Genomic DNA, 22205 nt, shown 5'->3' with positions numbered 1-22205 from the left:
TCCCTTCCTTACGCTCCGACAAACTGTGGTGCAGCAACAGCAATTGTGAGGTGCCCTTATCCGCCTTTCACTTCCACTTTGACTAGGAGCTGCTCTACCCCCCCTCCCAGCTGCACAACTAGCTCTTACCCCGCCCATTTGCAGGTTTGCGGCGCAACGACTGCTGAGGTGAGATGCAATAATCCTCCCTCCACTTCATATTTGACCCTCAGCTGCTCTACTCCTGGCGGATGCACGACTAGCTCTATTCCTTACGCTGCGCCCACTTGTAATGCGGCCACTGCTGTGGTAAAATGCGCTTACCCACCCTCGACAACCACCCTCTATAGGAGATGCCCCTATTAGATTGAGCACTTCCTATTAACATTGGTTTCCCTAAACCCCATAATACTATATAATGATAATAACTAAGTAATAATACTTTGACCCCTGTATTAGTATAAAAATTATATTTGTACTCTTTATCACAACCAAGACCATATTATATTATTTAATAAACTGAAAAATATTAATAGATATAATCTTTTGTTTCTAATTCTTAAATGAAATGCAATCTCTGCACACCAAATACAAATATATATAAATATATTCGTTCTTATTATTTGAATGTGTGCCTTTAGATTCATCTGATTCCCATGTATCAATATTTTGAGGGGCTGAAAAATCCTAAAAAATCTGTATTGATTATATTTTCTGCATAAATACGCTTAAATCCCTTTTTAAGTGGCAAGAGCAGAGGTGTAAATAAGACAAAAATACGTATATCACCTTAATGGAGAATAATGTTCGCACTTAGGCCAAAATGCTTAGATATTAAACAGACCTGTTTTTACACAAGTAGATGGTTACTAGACCACTCCACATCTGAAAATTCAAATTGACTTCAATGATGCTTGGATAAACCTTTGCACAAAAACAATGCATGAAATACATAATTGCAACTTGTCCTTTTCTAATAGATATTCCGTGTTATATAGATTGTAAGTGTTTAAAAACAAAAACAAGCCAAAAGAGATCTATATAACTGATTCACCAGGATATATAGTATATGATAATAACCAAACCTCAGTAATATCGAACTCTGATTTCTAGCCTAATTCTCTCGATGCCCGTTTATGAAGGCACTTTTAGAGCACCTCTTGCTTGCTTCAGCAACGATTTGCCCGATTAAATCCTTGTATGCGATTTTTGAACCCTCGGCTAACAAGACTATCATTGAATAATTTGGAACGAGGCCAGGTAATGGATTCACTTCTAAGATATGCGGTTTGGCGAGCTTATCGTCCATGACATCGCACCGAACATCAATCCTTCCACAGTCCCTACAACCCAGGACCCGCCAAGCGGCTAGCGCAATCTTCTCAACTTCAATGATAACCGCATCCCTCGCTGGGCTTAAGTTGATCGAGGCAATGTCCTCATATTCAAGATCTTGCCATTCTATTGTTTTCAAGCCCAGCGAAAAAAAAATCGACATTCAAATCGGCATTTGGCGAAGTCGCTCTCCCTGGAGAGGAAGATGAAGATGGTGAATTACTGGGTGAAGTATCGATATTCTTAGGCTTTCCTGGTTTCGTATGATAAAGTATTTCAGCAATTCCTATCACTTTTGCTTCGTTTCCAGTTCCCAAAATGCCAACGGTGAATTCTCTTCCGCTTAAGAACTTCTCGATCAAAATATCTTGTCCTGGATATTTTGCCATCAAGGACTTGACCACCTCTTCCAGGTGAGCAGGTGTTTCGGCCTTAGAAAGGCTCGAGATTCCTTTACTAGTTCCTTCACTAGCAGGTTTTACAAATAGCGGAAATTGTGACAGGGACTCTCTATAATGCGTGGGTGCGCGAGAAATAGCATTAGCACCTGGAGTTTCAGATACATCGTTGTATTTCGGATTAAGATTGGGCACTACTGCGTAGGCAGCAGTTGGAATTGAATAATAGTCAAGTATCATTTTGGTACGGCCTTTTTCCAAACATAAAGCAAGTGTTGCCGAATCCGAAAAAACACAATCGATGTTATACGATTCCAAAATTGCAGGCACTTGAGATTCCCTTCCAATGGTTCCGTTTGGACCCTCGCAAATGTTAAAAACGATATCCCAGTCATAGTTATTCTCGGCTAATCTTTGAACAAGAGAATGGGCATTACCAATAATGTCGACATCATGGCCAATATCCCGGAGGGTATTTGCTATAGAATCAATTGTTTTATCATCATCAAACTCGGCAACTTCTTCTTTAGTCAAGCCAAGGGAGAGCCAATCCGATTTACGGTCGAAAGTAAAACCGATCTTAAGACCATTTTTCTCGATTTTTGTGGTCGACTATTACATATAAATCCAGACATGACTATCAGAAATTAGGAAGTACGCAAAGATAATTAACACGTACCATTCCTTGATGTAACGATTAGATGTGATGAGATAAACTCCTGCAAATGACTTTTAGCCCCCCTTATAAAAATATCAGCTCCTTGTTCATCAACAAGATTTTTATATTACCAAATATGAATATTCACTTCTAAGAATTGTTAGATCTATTGATGCTTATTAGTGTTACTTTGACAAACAACAGGGATAACAAAGGAAATATTAGGATCTTAATAAGACTAAGTTGCTATTTTTCCTCTATTTTTACTCAGAGATCTGCTAAGCATTCACAACCTCCTCGAGAGCTGAATATTTGCTTATTTTTTTTTTTTGTAGCAAAAGTTTTTCTTATTGATCTGAATTAGTAATTACACATGACCAATATACAACTGTTTGCATCTTAGAATATAATCCGTAATTACATCTGCAGTTATAAGACCTGTTAAAGAACCATCGGTCGTCATAACTCATACTAAATTTTGTTATGTGTTTCGGATAAGACTGAATAACATTAAATTGGTCGAATCCATATCTTTACAAAAAACCCGCCCGGTGAAAAGTTTATAAAAATTTAAGGAATCGCGAACGTCCTCTACCTTTTTTACATACTTCTCTACGTTTTCTATCAATTTTCACCGGGCGAGTTTTTTGTAAAGTCCTCTGAACCGGGAAATGCCAGTTTGATATACACTGTATATCATGTGAAATGCCTCATGGAGAAATAATACTTCTCCTCAAGATGTTTCATATTAAATATTATTTAATAATTTATAATCCTCTTTGTCATCGAGAAATGTCTGAATAATGCCGAACGCAAATATTATTAATTTTCATTTAAATAGGGTCCATTTTAAAGCGATTGTTTTTTAACATTAATTAGCTTAAATATGGAATTGAGTCTGCAGGCTTCTCAGCTTTTCGATCTGAGCAACAAGAGAGCTTTGGTGACCGGCGGGGGATCCGGGATTGAGCTCATGATTGCAAAGACCCTTGCGACAAATGGGGCCAAAGTATACATTGTGGGACGCAGATTGGATGTGCTGAAGAGGGCGTCAGGTGGGAATATCATCCCACTGCAAGGCGATGTATCTAGTCGTGAGTTGATTGACGAACTGGTTAAAATCTTTCCTGAAGAACGGCTCGATATTCTCGTGAACTATGCTGGTGTGAGGTTCCCGGGTGAGGAGGATGATCAGGAAAAATGGAGGAAAATCTTCCAAATCAGCCTCGATAGTATATATAATATGGTCGCTGCTTTCCTTCCCTTATTGAAGGCCACAAAAGGGCACCCCGAAAAAATCATTAATATTGGATCCACTACCACTAACATAATGAATCGAACTAACCGAGTGAAGCTATATGCATATCCTGTGTCCAAAGCGGGTGTGAATCATCTTACTAAACTATTTGCTGCCGATCTAGCTGGTGAAAATATCACCGTGAATGTGATAGAACCCGGGAATATTTCCTTCAGAGATACTCGACAGAGCTACCAAAGATTTAGATAATACATCCAAGGGAATTCCTTTCCCAAGAATAGGGCGGAATACAGATATAGGAGGGTTGCTATTGTTGGTGTCGAATGCAGGGGATTATATAACTGGCCAGATAATTGGTGTTGATGGAGGACTTTGGATAATAGGATAAGGAAAGTTAAAAAGTAGCGATTGGTCAGATTGTACAATATTTAGAATTGGTAGTAGTAGTTAGTCGATTTAGGGTCGACCAGGTATAAGTTGAAAAATTTAATAATTTTCGTACTTATTATTTTAAAACAGACTTCTAATTCCCACTTTACCAAGGTTTCTAATTATTCTCATTATTCTCATTATTATCTTATAAATAAATTGCGAAAAGAAAGTGAAAAGTTAGTAAAAATCTAGCGAATCACGAATGCTTTTAACAGCATTTATGTATTTCTATACGTTATCTATTTGTGTGCACTTGCGAACTTTCTGTTGGATATGTTACATGTGGTTTTTTCAAATACCATTCTAAAATGAATAAGAACAATATTAGGTTTAAAATAATTATGATTCTAATAGAGATGCAAAGAAGATTAAAAAGTACGTTAGGTATTCAAAGTGCATTCAACCCTACAGAAAACTCGCCTGGTGAAAACCGCTAGAAAACGTATAGGAGCATGTAGAAAAGAAGGAGAAGGTTCGCGATTCCCTATAATTTTTCAACAATTTCATTATAATTTGTAGACTCCTCTCCCATTATTAATATAGTGAAAAATAGGTGAAAATTTTGACGGATCGTCTTCAGGTATCGGACGAGCATTGGTGGATAAAGCCCTGAGAATGGGAGATCGTGTAGTCGCTGTGGGAAGAATTCCAGGGCAGTTACGACAGGAGTTGGATTACTCTAGCGATAATCTTCTGATAGCAGGAATGAATCTAGCTGTCAAGGAAAGTATTTTCGCCGTGTTAAAAATGGGCCATTCACAAATTTGGGCGGATTGATGTCGTTGTAAATAGCGGGGCATTCAGCCAACTAGGAGAATGAGAATCCATTACGAATGAGGAAATACATAGCAAATTCGAAGTCAACTTTTTCGGACTAGTGAATGTTTGTCGAGAGGCCGTATAGATACTTAGGGAGCAGCAGCCTATTGGGGGATATATTATTAACGTTAGCTCAGTTAGCGGCATAATTGCTTATCCTGCCTACATAGCATGCTCAGCCAGTAAATTCGCTTTGGAAGCACTTTCAGAAGGGCTTGCAAAGGAGCTTGATCCTGCGTGGAACATTAAGCCTGGTGGATTCCGAATGGGCTGGGATAAAAGGTCACTAGTCATGTCTGAGCATCATCCGGCCTATGCGAAGTCACCGGCCAATAAATTTAGACAAGATATTTTATCCTTTATGCTTCTTCAAAAGGCGATCCTGCTAAAACAGCCGCAGTGCTATATAAGATGGCCTACGAGGAAAAACCACCTTTGCGCCTTGCTCTAGGCTCTGACGCCTGGAGCATTCTTATAGATAAGCTTGACGATATGAGAAGAGAGTACGAAAATTGAAAGGATAACTCCCTTTCCGCTGATTTCGATTGAGTAGTTTAATAGTGAACATCCCTTATCGTTGTAATGCTCTGTATTCGTTGTGTAGGTCATTAGAGTAGATTATCTGTATTATTCTGTTTAAATTTCCCCCAACATAGAAATAAATTTTCATTTTCATCTTTTTTACTATTATACATTTATCTAAATACAATTTTTAGTGGCGTTTTATTGAGAGAAGGTTGACTTTTAGTCGATAAAATTTTAATGAATATGCTATATCAACCTTAGATATACATATGTCGATAACTATGATAAGAATATGTCAATAGGGAAGAGATCCCGACCTTCTGAAAGCTTGTTTATCAGGGTTCAATCACTTAAAATATAGAGTCAAATTATGAAGGTACGAAATTTTTTAAAAAAAGGCTTTAAAATAGTCGGTTTTTTATGGGGGTTACTCCGCAGATTGTATTTATCAGTGTGGTGCAGCGATACTCGGCTCCTACTCAATTTTTCAGACGCAATAGCCACGCTACATTCAAGTTATATTTAGTCCTTTTAGCAATGATTGTTCAATGGCACAGAGGATTTATGATGACTGCATTAATTTTGTGGCGGTTGCCTAATGCATTTGCCGGGAAGTTTAGCTGTTGCCAAACTTATTGGAGTTCACGTGGGAAAAGCCTTATTATAGCAATACGCTCGGTATTCATCTCTACTATGGGTATATTAGTAGTTGAACCTTAATGCAGGATACCACTTTAGTAAACTCTAATTCAAGTTGATGTAACTCAGAATGGTCACGAGCAGCAAGACAAATTAAGCTCAGCTCGACTATAAAGGGGTTTTTCGTTCCCTCCTCGGACTCCACCAATCTCCCCGTCATCGTTCCGAAATCGGGAAGCACAACCGCATCTATGAGCTCTCCAGCCGATCCTGAAGTCCAGGGCAACAAATTAAAATTGGATGCCCTGGCGCAAGTTGAAGACTACTCCGGTGATGGACCCTCTGCGACCCAAATCGCTTCCACCAGAGGGCAACCCGTGACATCTAAAAAGGAGCTCTGGGCATATTATCTGTTATATAATGGCGTAAGTAGGAGATCTGATATCAATATATTATTGATGATAGATAAATACATTCTTTGCTCACGATTAGAACAATGGAACCGCTATCAATGTTCTTATGCTTGGTGCACTTTTACCTCAAGTCTTGTTTGCTGCAGGAGTAGACTCAACGACTGGAGAGAAATGCGATGGCGGGCATCCCTCGACATGTGTTATTAATGGACTTAACTATTCCAGTTGGACATATCTAACACAAGGAATCTGTTTTGCCATTCAGATGATCCTTTTTGTAACTATTGGATCTATGGCAGACCACCAACGATGGGGATACTGGTTCTTGCTCTTTTTCAACGTTTCCTGTATTGCCGTACACTTCCTCTTCTTAATTCCCAATATGGATTGGATGGCTGTGTCGGCCTTGACCAGTATTGCCAATATCTTATATGGTGGCACTTTGGTGTTCTACTGGGTATGGATTTTACATTACTTTGCTGGTTTTGTAAATGATTTTCAACTGCTTTTTAATGTGGGCTTATTGAACCTTTTAGTGCATTTTCCCTCGACTTGCTCAAAATATCCCAGAAGTTCGCCAAGCTATTGATGAGAGTAAGCCTGCATTAGAGGTGGAGCGTCTCACTTCGGCGGCCAAATCTCATATTTCTGCCGTGTCTACTGCATGGAGTAATGTTGGCTATTTGGCCTTGACTGCTATTCTCAGTCTTGCGGGTTTGAGCTCCACCTACAAGGAAAACAGTTATCTTTCAAACAACATAGGCATTGTAGTTTGCGCTGTGTTTTGGATTATCAGCGCCATCCCTTATATATTTTGGTCACAAAATCGCTCTGGGCCACCAAAACCCCCGGGCTCTAATTATCTGACCTTGGGTCTTAAGCGGAATTGGTTCGCACTCAAAGAGGCCAAAAAGCTGAAGCAACTTTTTAAATATTTACTCGCTTATTTCATCCTCTCCGATGGTATCAGTACAATCAATGCCATTCTCGGCGTTTTCCAGAATCAGGCGGCTAAATTTATTGACCCTACCACTTTCGTGGTCACGGTTAATCTAGTCGGAGCATTTTGCTCTATCATTGGATGTTTTGGCATGCTTTATGTGCAGAAATATTTCCGGCTTTCGTCGAAGATAATGCTCTTGTTCATCATAGTCGGCTCACTCTTCCAAGCCGTTTGGGGTCTGATTGGGACCTGGACCGATTCTATTGGATACCATAACATGTGGGAGATTTATTTCTTTTATATCATTAATGGTATTTTTACCGCACCGGTAAGTGCCATCATATAACTGTGATTTTGTAGTTGATTTCTCATACACTCTCACTAACTGAATATCATTTAGTACTGGGCCTATGCTGGCACTGTTCTGTCGGAGCTTATTCCCCGTGGTCATGAGGCCCAGTTCTTTGGCTTGATGGGCTTCATGAACAAAGCCTCCGCATGGATTGGCCCTTTTATCATTACCGCAATTCAAGAAGCTTCTGGCAATCAATCGCTTCCTTGGGTATTTGTGGTGTGCATATTTGTGCTCTCTATCTTTTTGATTTTATGGGTGGATATCGACTCGGCTAAAGTAGATGCTGATGAATATTTGCGACAAGAAGCACGACAAAGGGAAATTTCTTCGGGCCTTGTACCAGTGACCCCGGGCGTTGCATCTGACAAAGTTGAGGAAAGCTGATCGTATTGATATCTAATATTGTATTTATCAATTTAAGCAGTTTATTTAATGTAATTTTATAAAATGAAATAATCAAATAATCTACAAGATTATCGGACGCCACTTAGAAAGATTTCTCGAGTTCTGGAGGGTTTGGAGTTCCAAATATTCCAATATAAGTAATTCAAGAATAAGATTGATTCAATCCAACTCTTCCCTTTTTAAAAATCACCTTTCGGGTTATTTTAAACCAATTTCTTCGAATTTTCACATTCTTCTATTGCTCGCTATGCATTCTCTAAGTTTCGCAAAGGTTCCTAGGTAGATTCCGTTTTGTCGTAGCCGGTCCATTTAATTAAATATTCAACTCGTTCGATGCGGCCGAATTTCCTTGTTCTATTGTCCATAACGCGCTTTACTTCGTATTTAAGTCCTTCTGTTTCAACTGGTTGAAATCAGTAGGCTACGAGTGATATCTTCTCAGTGATCTCGTATGGTCTTATGAACTTGTATTGTATGAACTTGTAACCCCAATTTTGTACTCTTCTCTTCTCTAATTTTGGTTGGAGTACTGGGCTAGATGTCATTTCGCGACTGACAAATTAACCGAAGCGCTCTTGAGTAGACTTGACATTCTGAGGATGAAGTCGTCAATTGCTTGGACGTTGATCCGGCGTGGTGTGAAATTCAAAAGGCTTGACGGTACGATTGAATGTAGTTTGGAGTTAGGTAAAAATGGGCTCATTCTCGTTTTGTTTCGCATAATATGTCAAGAACTTGCCGCAGGTATTCCGTATGTTCTTGTGTGTCCTTGCTAAAATTAGTATGTCGTCAAGACAAACGATAACGCACGGGTCTAGCGGTTGTCGAAATATGTCATTCATGAGGGTCATGAATGTCGCAGGCGCGTTGGTCAAACCAAAAGGCAGCACTAGAAACTTGAAGTGGCCGTTACGTGTTCTGAATGCGGTCTTTAGGACGCCATTGGCGGCGATTCTGATCTGGTGATAATCTGTTCTTAAGTCAATCTTTGAGAATACTTGATTTGAACTTATTCCGTGCGCGGTAGTCAATGCGCATCCTTAGGTCGCCACCCTTTTTCTTAGCAAAAAGCACTGGCGCGCTGAATAGTGATTTGCTGAGCTGGATGAAACCCTTTTTAAGCAAGTTTCGCAACTGCTTATGCATCTCGTTCATTTCAGGGTAGTTTAATCTGTATGACGCCTTCGACGGTGTTCGTTACCTGGCACGAGTTCAATGTGGTGATCCACAGTTCTTTCTGACAGCAACCCAGCTGGCAACTCGTTGAGAAATACGTCCTCGTAATTAGCAATTATTTCCTCGATATCGTTGTTCGTATCGAATTGTGACGGTTCGGTACTGCTAGCTTTCTTCAATATTACTGCAAATACTTTGTGATCTTTGGCGATGCGCTTGAACTGCATTGCAGATAGCATTTCCATGCTATTGCATCGCGTGCCCTTGAGCTTGATTTCTTGGTCCTGATGCCAAAACTTTACCGTTTTCCTCCAGTTGATCTGAGGGTTGTGCTCGGCAAATCATGGCTTTCCCAAGACGATATCATAATGCGGAAGATCGACGACAATAAAATTAAGTGGTTGCTCATATTCTCCGAGTCGTAGGTGTATATCCACGAGTCTTCGGCTACAGATCTGCTTTTCACCATTGGTGTCAGGATTTTTAATTTGATGTTAATTTTTACACGCATCCAATTATTACTTGTTTGTTTGTAAATGATAAATCCTGTTTTTGTTTTTCTTGTTATTCTTTAAATAGCTCAGCTGTATGTTTTCAGGTCATTACTCCTATTTTTCTCTTTTATTTTAACTGCTCTTTTACCATAGTACACTTTAGGAGTCCGAAAGTCGAAAATTACTTTCGTCAGAGTTGGCGAAGGATAGTTCGAAACTGGGAGTCTCAAATATCTTATTACCGAAACAATAGCCTCAGTCTTTTGTCACGAAATTGTCGGATGCTCCTCCTTCAACAAGAACTTTGACCGGAAATTTATCCAGAAATCCTTGATACATCAGAAGATCTCAGTGTTGATTCGTCGCCGTTGTATTGAGTTGAGTCGTACGTTGATTAGACATCTCGCCAAGTTGGGATTGTGGGGAATTGTTATTGGACAATATATTTCACCGTTGGTCCCAGTGGAGATCCCCATCAGCACCGAGACTTGAATTATCCCGACGATGATAGCGCGTTTCGCTACTTCTTAAGGCAGGCTTTGGCTATATGACCTTTGTCGCGGCAGAGGAAACACGATGCGGTCTTTCTCAGTTGCTGTCTTTCGTTCTCGTCGAGCCATTTGTGTTTTTGAATTGCACCGAGTTCTATTAGTCGTAGTCCATTTTGACTTTCGCGATCAGTTGAGGCACGATCGCTGAGTTGGGGACGATTACGGTCTCGAAAATAAACGGCATCGTAACGCTTAGCTTCCATAACTGCCTCATCTAAAGTGGACGGATTCTTGTATTCTATTGCCTTTCTCGTTTGCAGTTTCAATCCGCGAATAAACTTGTCAACCAGCTCTTCCTCAGTTATGCCCGGAATCTGAATTGCTAGCGATTGGAAGGTTACGACATACTCCTGTACAGTTCGTCGTTGTTTCAAGTCTGCAAGCTTAGCCCTCGCATGTTTAACTGAGTTTATCGGTTGAAACATGGTGATGCCCTCGTTTTTAAAGGTCTCCCACTCCCTTGGCACTCGCCCTTGTATTTTTAAGTGTCCCCACCAAATAAGGGCGTCACTTTGGAATAGAGCGACTGCATACGGGATCTTCATATGCTCAGGAAGCTTCGTTCCCACAAAATAGTTCTCAACTTGATTAATCCATTCGCGCACGCTGGGGTAATGCCTGCCACCAAATCTGGCGGGTTCAGGCATACGGATAGGTGCTGGTACAAAAATCGGCTCCATTATTCCAATGTTGTCTCGTAAAAATAATTCTAGTGTCTAGTGTCTAGTGTCTAGTCTAGTCTGGTGTTTTGTTTAAGATTCATGGATTCTGGTAGCTTCACGCAGTTAGATCGAAAGTCGTCACTAAAATAAACACTAAGTACTGAACTTAATATTTATTATAACAAAGTAGGAAAATAGAAGAATAAGAAAATGATTATGAAGTCCAATAAAGTAAAATTAATTTGAACTCGAAATTCTTATACTTCGTTTTATACAACAATAATTAATTAAGAATTGAGAAAACAACCAGAAAAATTAAGAAATGTAATTAAACTGAGGTCAAATTCCAGTACTACTACAGTCAAAACCAAACTGAAAGATTTCTCGAGTTCTGGAGGGTTCGGAGTTCCAAATATTCCAATTCAAGTAATTTAAGAAAAAGATTGATTCATTACACCACTTATAATATCAAATAATGAGAGTAAAATCACTTATATGGCTTTAGAGGAAAATAATATATTTCAACACAGTTTAATCTAATGGGAGGGACAACTGTGTTTGTGAAATTGCATTTTATTTATTTTTTATATATCAACTATCAATATAGCTCGCCAGCATTCTGCAGTTTTAAGTTTTATTCTTTAATCGTCAAGAATCGTTGTAAAAAGAGTATTAATAAATAATGGTTGTACACGTGTCTTAATAGTTATGTCAAGTTATCCCCTTACACCACTCTATCACTCATATAGTATCCCCTCCACCGTTTATATCCCAGTTTTTCATAGAACCGTTCTAGCACAACCCAATCAATCATTACGCGCTCGACACCGCGTTTGCGCAGAATCTCACTCCCATAAGCAACCAACCCTGCTCCGATTCCCTTGCCTCGCATGGCTTCATCGACGCCAACACATGCTATCCCACCGCACTTTGCTCCAAACAGGCTCTCATCCCACCATCCTACATCAGTTCGCTCCTTGCTCGAATTTTCAGCTGAATATATAACCATGGCGCCCACGACTCTGCCACTTCCCCGTTCATCTCGTGCAACGATAAGGTCGGCCAGATCACCAAGATCAGCATGGTGCTCGTAAGTCCAACGCCAGTATGGGAAATGCTTTTCTTCAAACTCTACTACTTCTTTTACTTCCTCTGCCGAACAAATGGGTGCAATTACAATTCCTGCATCGACCATCTTGTTCGTTATGTCGGCAGGTGTCACGAATTGGCGAACATCTTGAATTAAATCGTATACGATACCAGGACGGGACCCGCTATTGAAGCGCCATCCACGGTGGGCGAAAAACGGCCCAGCTTGAGGCATTAGATTTTCGGGAACGCCACAAAAGAAGCGTGGATACGCCGCTCCCAGCTGGATTGACTTAATTGTGGGATGGGAATAAAGATGACGCATTGCAGCAGTGTGAAGAGCCGAGCCAATTCCGCGGCGTCGAGCCACAGGATGAACCATAATTAGCATTAAGTGACCATAACTATCACCCTCGCCGTCAATGCTCGTCGCAGCAAACCCAATCGCGTCGCCATTACTTCCGCGTACAATAAAGTGCTTAGCTTTCCCACAGCGGCGCAACACCACCTCAATTCGATCTGTATTGCGTGGCCATTTGTCTCCGAAACTAGCATCCCATAGCGCTACAACCGAATTAAGATCCCTTTGGGGATTGTAATCCTCAACAATGATATTTGCAGTAGTATTCGAAGCAGTGGAACCTGATAAAAGTTCTACAGGTAGTTTGCCCTGGGCACGAACTTCGCCAAATAAGACAGCGGTGAGAGCTCCAAACGCTGATTCAGTGTGCTCATAAGTGGTAAGATAGGTATTGATACTATCAGCAGAAAATTCCTCCAGATCATATGGGTTACCCGATGCCACCATTACGATAGGTACCTGAATTGAGGCTAGCAGATATCGCACTACCTTTAATTGATTCGCGTGCAAATTGGCATTAGCGGTAACAATCAAAATGAGATCGGCATGCTTTGCTTTAGAATTGAAATCTGCGTCCTGGGCTAACTGAAGCTGAGCTTCAGAAGTTTCGGGAATTTTCCAGTGGTTGATATTGGAATGTCGAAGGCGGATTTGCTCCTCAAGGGCCGCAAATGCGTGATTGGATGAGTCAAATGCTCCAGTAGCGATAACGTTAGGGGTAATAAGCATGAGATTTTGATCTTGGGAGAGATGCAATGGGATTATGCCAGCCTCATTCCTAACTACAGTAGTGGTGGAGGCATAGGTATCCATGCTGAGTTTGAGATGAGCATCACAGCGAATATCAGAAACGTCTGTCAACTCCAAGGCAGCACTCCAACTAGTGTATCGGCTCTTGAGTGCCATAACTCTTTCGTAAGACCGTTCAATTTCGGCACGATCAATCTCACCTTTGGCAACCGCCTCCTGTACCCGTAAAATGGCCTCGCGCTGTTTATCATGCTCATGACAAATCATCACTATATCATTGCCAGCTTGTAAGGCCATGACTGCACCCTCCACAGTTCCCACGGTGCTCCTGACGCCATCCATAATTAAGCAATCGGTGATGATAACCCCCTGATACCCCATTCCGATACGTAACATGTCATGTACCACTTCACGCGAGACACTGCATGGCTTCTTATGCCCTGACTCTGACTTCATAATCTCAGGCAAATGCATGTGGCCTACCATAATACTTGCCACTGAAATATCATCACTTGCACATCGCCAAAAAGGCACCAACTCCACCTCTTCTAGTTGGGCACGTGTCTTAGAAATAACAGGAAGACCATAGTGTGAATCAACAGCCGTGTTGCCGTGACCTGGAAAGTGCTTCGCACAAGCGATTACACCGCATTCTTGGAAACCTTTTACCATAGAGGAACCAAGCCGTGCACACAGATGAGGATCCTGTCCAAAAGAACGAATTCCAATCACGGGATTTTTAGGGTTATTATTCACATCTACGACTGGAGCCAGGTCGTAGTTGATGCCGAGTGCGAGAAGCTCTTTGGCGGTTGCGCGCGCGATTGATTCAGCAGTTCGAATCGTAGACGTGGGTAGGGCTCCGAGAGCCATATTACCGGGGAATAGAGTTGTCATTTTACCAAAGCGACGAACCATTCCATTTTCTTGGTCAACTGCAATCAGTAATGGATGCGGATGACCGGCATTTTTTGCGATTTGCTGCAGCGATAGAGTCAGCGAGCGAAGTTGCTCGACTGACGCAATGTTGCGGGAAAAAAGAACGACGGAACCAACTTGATGAGTAGTGATAAGCTGGATCAATTCGTCGCTAGGCTCCAGGCCATAGAATCCGACCATGAAGAGTTGACCAAGTTTGGCCGTGAGGGATGGCGCGGATGAGATTTCATCTGTTGACATCTTAGAAATATTGAAGGTAATTAGCAAATATTTAACGGAAACAGAATGGTAGTGTAGTAAAGTAAAGGATAATTTAGAAATCTGATATTGATTTGGATTGGTATTAATTTAGAGAGACATGCAATAATATTTAAATATCAATACATATATATGAAATAGCCTAGCAAAACTAATAGGTTTTTACCTTCGGTGTTTAAATTCTTTTATAATTCAACACGTGTGGGAAGAAATTCACTTAGCAGTGACCTAAAGCGTCATTGCCATTATACTAATTAGAATAGAATGAGTAGAAGATTATTGTTTATTGTAGAGTTCTCGAGATAAATCTATCAAAGTATTCTCCTATATACTGCTTAAAAGTGAGGGAGAACTTGCATATAATAACACTTTGCGTCTTTGATTGAAAACATCCAGCTTTAATATTATTTTAAATAGGAATCAGTAAGTTTGCGGCGAGGTATATAGGGTATCCAATACCTGACCCAGCTCTTCCCTTGGCCCTAGTTTCTGCCTTCCACTCAGGCTTATTGAAAGCATATTATAGAGATTGCTATGCGACACTTTGAGGATATGCTTACAATTAGTGAAAGAGTCTTTTCTCCAACGCAGCAATAAATCCCACTTTGCATTGATTCTTAAAACTTAATAGCTTTGAGTAATTGGAAATAGAAGTGTCTACTAGAGGCAAGATTTTTAAAAAGTATCTCAACGTGGACATACTCCAGTTGATTAAATTCTAAATGCACATATATACCTAACATACCTAACGCGACCAGTTTTGGAGCTACAGATTCAAACGCTATTGCTTATCAGATCATTCTAGAAGTAGCCAATATAAGGATACAAATGGCTATTGTAATGGCTTTTTTAATTCTTATCAGAGCCGTGTAATTGATTATTAACTTGACATCAATTAGGAATGTAGATAAACAATTCAGTATTGTAACCCTAAGAAAAATTAAATATTACGAATATAGCAAAAAACATAACGTATTGCGTAAACTATGATCAGCGCGTTCTTCCGTATGTTTTAAACTAAACATCAGTCTTAGTTTTTTATTATTTTTCTCTGATTTGCTAGTGATTGACTGTTCAATTTGAGAGGATTGACTAATCGAATACACACAAATTTAATCTGCGCTTTGTGTGGATATATTGTCGGAGTGAAATTTAGGCGTCGAAGTCGGTGAGTCATCCATGTGGTGAATAAGCAATATAAGTCTAGTATATCCGTCTATTTGTATATAAATCTGGGTAATGGCTCCAAGAAAAATAGTTCACACAAGCAATACTTAATCTATCTGTAAAAAAAACATGTCTACAATAACAAAACCTGTAATCGTTGTTGTTGGAGCTACTGGTTCTCAAGGTGGCTCCGTCATCAATGCTCTATTACCCACTGACCAATATCAATTACGCGGAATTACACGTAACCCTGATTCCCCGAATGCCAAGACACTAGCTTCGCGAGGCGTAGAGGTTATAAAGGCAAATTTGGCAGATCCGAAAGACTTGGACAAAGCATTCAAGGGGGCGTACGCAGTATTTGCGGTGACAAATTACTTCGATTCGGAAACTGCTCAATCCGACCACAGATTGGAGGAGCGTCAGGGAAAAAATATGGTGGATGCAGCACTAAAAGCTGGTGTACAGCATTTTATTTACAGGTATAGTTTGGCGGATTTGACTTCGATGTTTAGTTATATGGCTTACTTATTTTCGACTATCTATAGCTCTTTGGAAGATACAGAAAAAGTGTCGAATGGTAAATATCAGAAAGTGTACCACTTCATCAACAAGGCTCGCGTTGAGGAATACCTTAGGCAAACCGAACTTCCCTTTACTGTGATAAAAGTGGGTTTCTATTACGAGAATTTTATCAATTTTTACCCGCCACAAAAAAACCAAGATGGTCAGCTTGAAATTGCCCATACGATGAAGCCAGATGTTAAGCTTGCTATGATCTCTTCCACTTATGATTTTGGACCAGTGATCGCTGAGGTTATTGCTAATCGTGACCAATATCTTGGAAAATCCCTCGATTTAGCTGGAGAAGAGTATACCTGGGAGGAGGTTGCAGAGATGATGTCACGCATTTCGGGTCAGAGTATTCGATATCGGTATATACCACCCGAGAGGCTTGCACAAGATTTCCCTTATATTGCTTCAGATGACAATCTGCGCGAGTCGTTTGAGTTTTACAATGAATATGGATTCTTCCCCGGTCGCAATTTCAAGGAAACTCGTCTTGTCCAGCGTTCTTTCTTAACCTTTGAAGAGTGCTTTAAGAAGCTCGGATGGAAAGGTGTATTTTAACTTTAAATTGACATAGCACATGTACATTAGTTCGTATAAGAAAGTATTGGTTTTAAATCTTCCATAGTATTATACCTGGTTTTATGCCCTTATTTTATATATGCGACTAATTATCTGCTGAAATTTCGCTTGTCTGGACATATTTATCCAGGCATAATACTATTGAAACATATTGATAAACCTCGCCTTGTAATATCTTCTTTTTCATAATAAACTCGTGCGACTAATATCTCTTTGCGTGACTATATTTGTGCATAACTATTTTACATATTTTTTTTTGAAATTGTACTACTATACTATTTAGAAACAGATTTTTACTCTGAGTAACTCACTTGACAAAATTCTCAGTTGGTCTTAGTGAAAATATTATTGTGTGTATTTTAAGAGCACCGACTCCGAAATATAGAAGTGCAACGAAATAGAGCCAAAACTATAATTATTTTCTTTTGCAATCTTCGATCTATTTTTGGGGAAAGAATTTCACTTCTCTATAAATCTCGTACGAATTGATTTTCTATAGAAACTTCCGGATTTCTATTCACAATTGAGTTGGAGGTCAAAGCATTATATTTTGGTTAGAATTTTTGTGCCAAGCACTGTATTAAAATTTACTAATTTCTTAGGCTAACTCCAGTTTATATAATTAGGGATGGGATTTCAGGTTTCCCTAACCATGGAAACTGCAAATACCGCAGATACTAGCGAAGATAGTTGGAAGGGTCGAATTGCTGCTACGCTTGTTCATATATTCGAGATGCTCTTCTGTTTACCTTTGTGAACTGCTTCGTTTCTCCCCATTTAACCACTATTGGTAGTTTCGTTTCAATTCAACTCAACACAACAAAATCCTGCCTACCAATACGAAGCGATATATTAGATGGTGATTTATACTGCTTCTTAAAGCACCTTAATTATCCAACTGTAATATTCCATTGGTGTGTTCTGGATTTATTTTAATTACATTATTATTGTCTACTAAGGCACTTAGTATATTATTTTATCAATTTTAATTTCGAGTTAAATGAATAACCATTTATTAGAGCATTATACTAAAAAGTAAGTGATAACTAATTAAAAAATACTGAAAACTCAATTTATACACTATTTGCACACAAATATTTATCGCTCTCATTATATGCTTGATTTGGTGCCGTCAACTGGATGGAATCACCGTTGCAGGAGCAGGCGCTCCAGTCACCGCCGCCCATGTCGCGCTTTGCCTTACAATCGCAATACTTCGGTGTGCCATTTGGTAGTCTTGGATTGTACTCTATGTGCGAAGAAGATATCCCTCTTGAGGTGCTCTCGGATCTCGATTGTTTGACTGAGAGCAAAATACTATAGTAAAGCATGTACGAAATCAACTTGATGGAGAGGTTCATCTCATTCAAGTCAGTGGCTTTCTCAAACTCTTTCTTCCCGAACATCACCATATCATAAAGACCGAGAGCCAACGCTGTGGTGACAAAGCATGCGTGCACGATCCTTTTGTAGACGTACTCAAAAGAGCTGATATTCGAAAGTGTGCTTCTGACAGTGTGTAGAGATATTATTTCATAAACCGTAATTATCAAGCCTGACAAAATATCGCTGACGGAGAGCAGGATTGCATATTCGTCGCGCGTATAGTTTGTAATCGCAAAACTAGCCCACGAAAAGCTGTCAAGGATGTTGAAAACTATCGCTAATGCCATCAACACCCTGTTGAGGTAAATGTACCTGGTGGAGAATATGCCGAGTCTTCTGAAGTACAGAAAAGTGATCAATATCTGCGAAATGCTCCAGAAAATCGACGTTGATATCGTCAGTGCGTTTTTGTTGAGAATATTGTATTTCATTAAATGATACTGGACTTGCTCGCTCAAAATAAAAAATTGGGTAATGGCAAGCAGCAAAAATTCCTTGCTACGTATATTTCTGAAGAGAACCATCTGTGTCATAAAGCTGCCCGACGTGAACAGCAGCTCTATTCCCAAGCCATTCATTTCCGACATGGTGTTATATTTTTGTGATCTGACCTTTGTGAATGTCGACATACCGTCGAGTTTAAATAGCCCCACCGTTTTTAAAACAAAAAAAAACTAAACTGATAGCTGCAGAACTGGTAATTAACAAACGAGTCTCCACACTCTTACTTTAACTTTTATCGTCTCTCCTTATTTGTTTTGAATGTGCCTCCTATCCAGTGAGATTTATAACCAATTTATATAGTACGAGTTCGAAGATAACGGAGCGAGAATTCAAATGAATCCATTTACATGTTTCGAGTATTCCACATGCATAATATTTCAAACTGCCCGAAATATCGTGTGGAATAACCACGAAATTTTAGGTTTCTGAAGCAAAATCCGCGTTAAAAAAACCGTAAAATGAGGGAACATGATCCAAGTAAAACATACGTACCCTTTTAGTAGAATGTTTGTTAATAGGAAAAACTAATCTCTACTGTCCAAACTCCAGCCATAGTTAATTTTCATAAGTAGAAAATCCTCGCTCACCCAGAAGGATCAAATTGTAAATTACGTGGGTGAGTAATATTAAGCAAAAATACTTACAAATAATTAAAACAAAAATGGGAGGGCATTTCCCCAATTCGTGACTTTAACACTAAGCCTAGCGTATTTGACGGCTTATTTATATTAATAGTATGTGTATATAAAAATGTCTGAAAACTAAAACCGGGATTGCAGGGTGGTGGTGGCGGCTAAAATAATTTCAGGATAGAGGGTCTAATTTACTTAGGGGATGCTATAACGTCATAACTGATGATGTAATTATTGCCACTGTGTATTCCTAAGGTCGAAACTAGTTTACAAGTTTATTACCCCAGTTTATTACTCTACAAGCCCAACCCAATACATATACTCTTTTCTGCTCCCTATAGGTGATCATCTTTATTAATAACCTGTATTTTTATTATTTATTCCTTTTAATTCGTCTCGTTTTAGAACCCATAGTACAGCAAAGAGCTACCTACTAATAGGATCGACGTGAATGAAACCGCTGAAACTTTAGCTATCATATGCATAAAGGGAGGTCGGAGTAGGAATATGGAGTTGAACACCAGGCTATACGCAGTTTCAATTATACCTATAGTATAGCTATTGAGGCGATAATAATAATCATCTCTACTGGATTTGCTTCATATTACTAGTATATCAGGATTCTAGATCCACTCTGTACTTTCTCACCAGAAAGATGTGGAATATATTGGACTGTATATTTTCGAAACACTTGTCCTGAAATAAATCCCATCTAAATGTGTTTAAAAATATGATTGAGGCAATTCATCATGTTTACAATTTCGGTTTTCTATTGTTTTAATTTGCAAAATGTACCGTACAATATGATTGCAAACTGAGTAGGTTTTCTTAGTCTGGAGAAATGCAACACGTGTTGATATGATGGGAAATAGAATGCTTCCCAAAGCTGAGAGTGAAAATGCAACTGTATCGAGTACAGCACAGCCCGATAAATCATGATAATTAAAAGATACAAAGACTTAGACTATTTAGAGATACTCATGACCGAATCATTTGGAAAAAAGCGTTTCAAAGTGCCATTAATCTATATTTGCCGTGTTCAGCTGCCTTGAAGATCTTGCATAGACTCGCTTAAAATTTGTTTTGTATTGAATTATTTTAATATTTCAGAAAACTAATGATCCCTAACTTCTTATTTTTGGTTATTTGTATATCACCCTTTGATAGAATCACCCGTCATCCTTACAAAAAAACATCATAAGGAAACCTGTTAGAAAACATAAACAAAACCATGATTTACCCTGATAAAATATAGTTAAATTCGTTAAAATTAAGGGCGTAGGACTGTGAAAATAGAGGTTTTTCACGTGACATTAATTAACATACTGTCAGCCTTTGAGTTGCAAGTAATTGCCGCCACAAGGCAGAGGCGGAATTTGAGATAATCCAAATTCCACGGCCAAAAAATAATTTTTTGGCCTTGAAACATTTCGTTTATTATTTCTTCGGCCGGACTTTACGGCCGAAATTATATAAATTGATTTTTATCTTAGAAAAATTTTTACTTAAAATTTTGGCCTAACTATCAAAAAAAGGCTGCACTATAGTAAAAACTTATAAATGAGATAGTTGGTAATGAAATAGATAAAACCACAGAGAAGAAAATGCAGCTAATTATCACGTGCAATATATTGATAAAATAAGTAGGATTCAATTGTATTGTATATATTCTCTATGAAGAAAGGCTGGTAAAATGCTCCTTGTCGACTACGTATATATTCCGCTCTCTTTTAATCCACCCAACGCATCTGTCCAACACAGATACGTCAACAAACTGTTTTATACTTCATGTATTGAAACTTCTCAAATCATAGGCATCTTTATCCCACTCTCCCGCCCAGAAAACAAAGGCCAGTATATAATCATTTCCACGATAAGAATGATGGAAATTGTACTGCGGTTTTCCCAAAATTATATATATTAACGACTTCATCGTTTTTATGGGAAAGCTGATTCACTTACTTCAACTTCACAATATAGCTCTTTTTTCTCAAAACTTCCGGCATATTAGGTTTTCCTTCTTAATCCTCACATCTAGTGAAAGATTATGGTTGATCAAAATGACCGGCCAGCATTCATGAGTATTTCTAGAAAAAAAGCTAACAAATTACCAAGAGAATGGATTTAGCACAATCTTATATTAAATTTACTGTTTGTAGAGTTGAAATCCATCAGTTGATACAGATAGCGCTATGTCACGATGATCCTTAAATATTCCATTCTGGACAAGTTCTTTGTATCGTTTTCCATCAAAAATATCCTTGTATTCATAGTCTGGGGGAACTTGAAAAGATAAATTGTAGCTAGACTGACCGATATACCGTGCTCTATATCTATTTTTACGGGATAGTATATAGTATATATTGTATAAGTATTTTGCCAAGCTGGAATCGAGAACTATAGATTGTGGTAATTACAACCTCTATTCATTTGATCGCGTCGAGTTTTTATATTGAATCCTAAATCGATCAGTAAGCGAAAAGTACGGAAATACTTTTCGCGGTCGCTTTTTACTAGGCGAAGAAACTGCTTTGTAACGTTGTTCTTTACAGATTGGACAGTTTGTAAGATGGGCGTATTCGCGAGTGTAGGTAATGCAGCTATTGATACAACAATCGATCAAATCGGGCTTGATTCCTACTAGCGTTTATAGCTCTTTTTCAATTAAATATGTTGACTCAGTATCGGTATTTACTATTCTATTTATAATACTAAAGGCTTCGTTGGGGACTCTAAACTCAACACTCACCTCAAGGAGTTCTATGCCTCTAATAAGACTCTGTGGAAATTCGAGAAGAATTTTTACAAGAGTTGAATCGCGAATACTATAGCGAAGAAGATGCTTATCCTAGCGACGAATGTCGATACCAAAGTAGTGAAGATGAAAGCACAAATTCCGAATCTGAGCAGGATAGTGAGTCTAGC

General features: G+C 39.1%; 8 protein-coding genes across 8 annotated transcripts; 3 read left to right on the top strand and 5 right to left on the bottom strand.

Moving 5' to 3' along the window:
- Positions 1–1093: 1093 nt before the first annotated feature.
- VTP21DRAFT_4798 (uncharacterized protein) lies at positions 1094–2833 on the bottom strand (the record flags this gene model as incomplete). Its single annotated transcript, XM_069395248.1, has 3 exons — positions 1094–1440; positions 1538–2324; positions 2792–2833. The coding sequence occupies 3 exons, from the start codon at positions 2831–2833 to the stop codon at positions 1094–1096; spliced, it is 1176 nt and encodes a 391-aa protein (XP_069248414.1).
- A 423-nt stretch (positions 2834–3256) lies between these two features.
- On the top strand, positions 3257–3877 carry VTP21DRAFT_4797 (uncharacterized protein; the record flags this gene model as incomplete). Its single annotated transcript, XM_069395247.1, has 1 exon — positions 3257–3877. The coding sequence occupies one exon, from the start codon at positions 3257–3259 to the stop codon at positions 3875–3877; it is 621 nt and encodes a 206-aa protein (XP_069248413.1).
- A 2417-nt stretch (positions 3878–6294) lies between these two features.
- VTP21DRAFT_4796 (uncharacterized protein) lies at positions 6295–8138 on the top strand (the record flags this gene model as incomplete). Its single annotated transcript, XM_069395246.1, has 4 exons — positions 6295–6468; positions 6536–6913; positions 6993–7727; positions 7800–8138. The coding sequence occupies 4 exons, from the start codon at positions 6295–6297 to the stop codon at positions 8136–8138; spliced, it is 1626 nt and encodes a 541-aa protein (XP_069248412.1).
- A 704-nt stretch (positions 8139–8842) lies between these two features.
- Positions 8843–9804, bottom strand: VTP21DRAFT_4795 (uncharacterized protein; the record flags this gene model as incomplete). Its single annotated transcript, XM_069395245.1, has 3 exons — positions 8843–9129; positions 9361–9581; positions 9638–9804. The coding sequence occupies 3 exons, from the start codon at positions 9802–9804 to the stop codon at positions 8843–8845; spliced, it is 675 nt and encodes a 224-aa protein (XP_069248411.1).
- A 545-nt stretch (positions 9805–10349) lies between these two features.
- VTP21DRAFT_4794 (uncharacterized protein) lies at positions 10350–11060 on the bottom strand (the record flags this gene model as incomplete). The annotated part of the gene is made up of 1 exon (XM_069395244.1): positions 10350–11060. The coding sequence occupies one exon, from the start codon at positions 11058–11060 to the stop codon at positions 10350–10352; it is 711 nt and encodes a 236-aa protein (XP_069248410.1).
- Positions 11061–11766: 706 nt separating this feature from the next.
- Positions 11767–14421, bottom strand: VTP21DRAFT_4793 (uncharacterized protein; the record flags this gene model as incomplete). The annotated part of the gene is made up of 1 exon (XM_069395243.1): positions 11767–14421. The coding sequence occupies one exon, from the start codon at positions 14419–14421 to the stop codon at positions 11767–11769; it is 2655 nt and encodes an 884-aa protein (XP_069248409.1).
- Positions 14422–15735: 1314 nt separating this feature from the next.
- Positions 15736–16737, top strand: VTP21DRAFT_4792 (uncharacterized protein; the record flags this gene model as incomplete). Its single annotated transcript, XM_069395242.1, has 2 exons — positions 15736–16088; positions 16155–16737. The coding sequence occupies 2 exons, from the start codon at positions 15736–15738 to the stop codon at positions 16735–16737; spliced, it is 936 nt and encodes a 311-aa protein (XP_069248408.1).
- Positions 16738–17831: 1094 nt separating this feature from the next.
- Positions 17832–18773, bottom strand: VTP21DRAFT_4791 (uncharacterized protein; the record flags this gene model as incomplete). Its single annotated transcript, XM_069395241.1, has 1 exon — positions 17832–18773. The coding sequence occupies one exon, from the start codon at positions 18771–18773 to the stop codon at positions 17832–17834; it is 942 nt and encodes a 313-aa protein (XP_069248407.1).
- Between the last annotated feature and the right edge of the window lie 3432 nt (positions 18774–22205).

The sequence above is a fragment of the Calcarisporiella thermophila genome, assembly GCF_041956535.1.
Source record: "Calcarisporiella thermophila strain CBS 279.70 unplaced genomic scaffold VTP21scaffold_20, whole genome shotgun sequence".
Taxonomy (NCBI): domain Eukaryota; kingdom Fungi; phylum Calcarisporiellomycota; class Calcarisporiellomycetes; order Calcarisporiellales; family Calcarisporiellaceae; genus Calcarisporiella; species Calcarisporiella thermophila.
The sequence above is the reverse complement of the archived record's forward strand: the minus strand, read 5'-3'. Positions and strand labels throughout refer to the sequence as shown.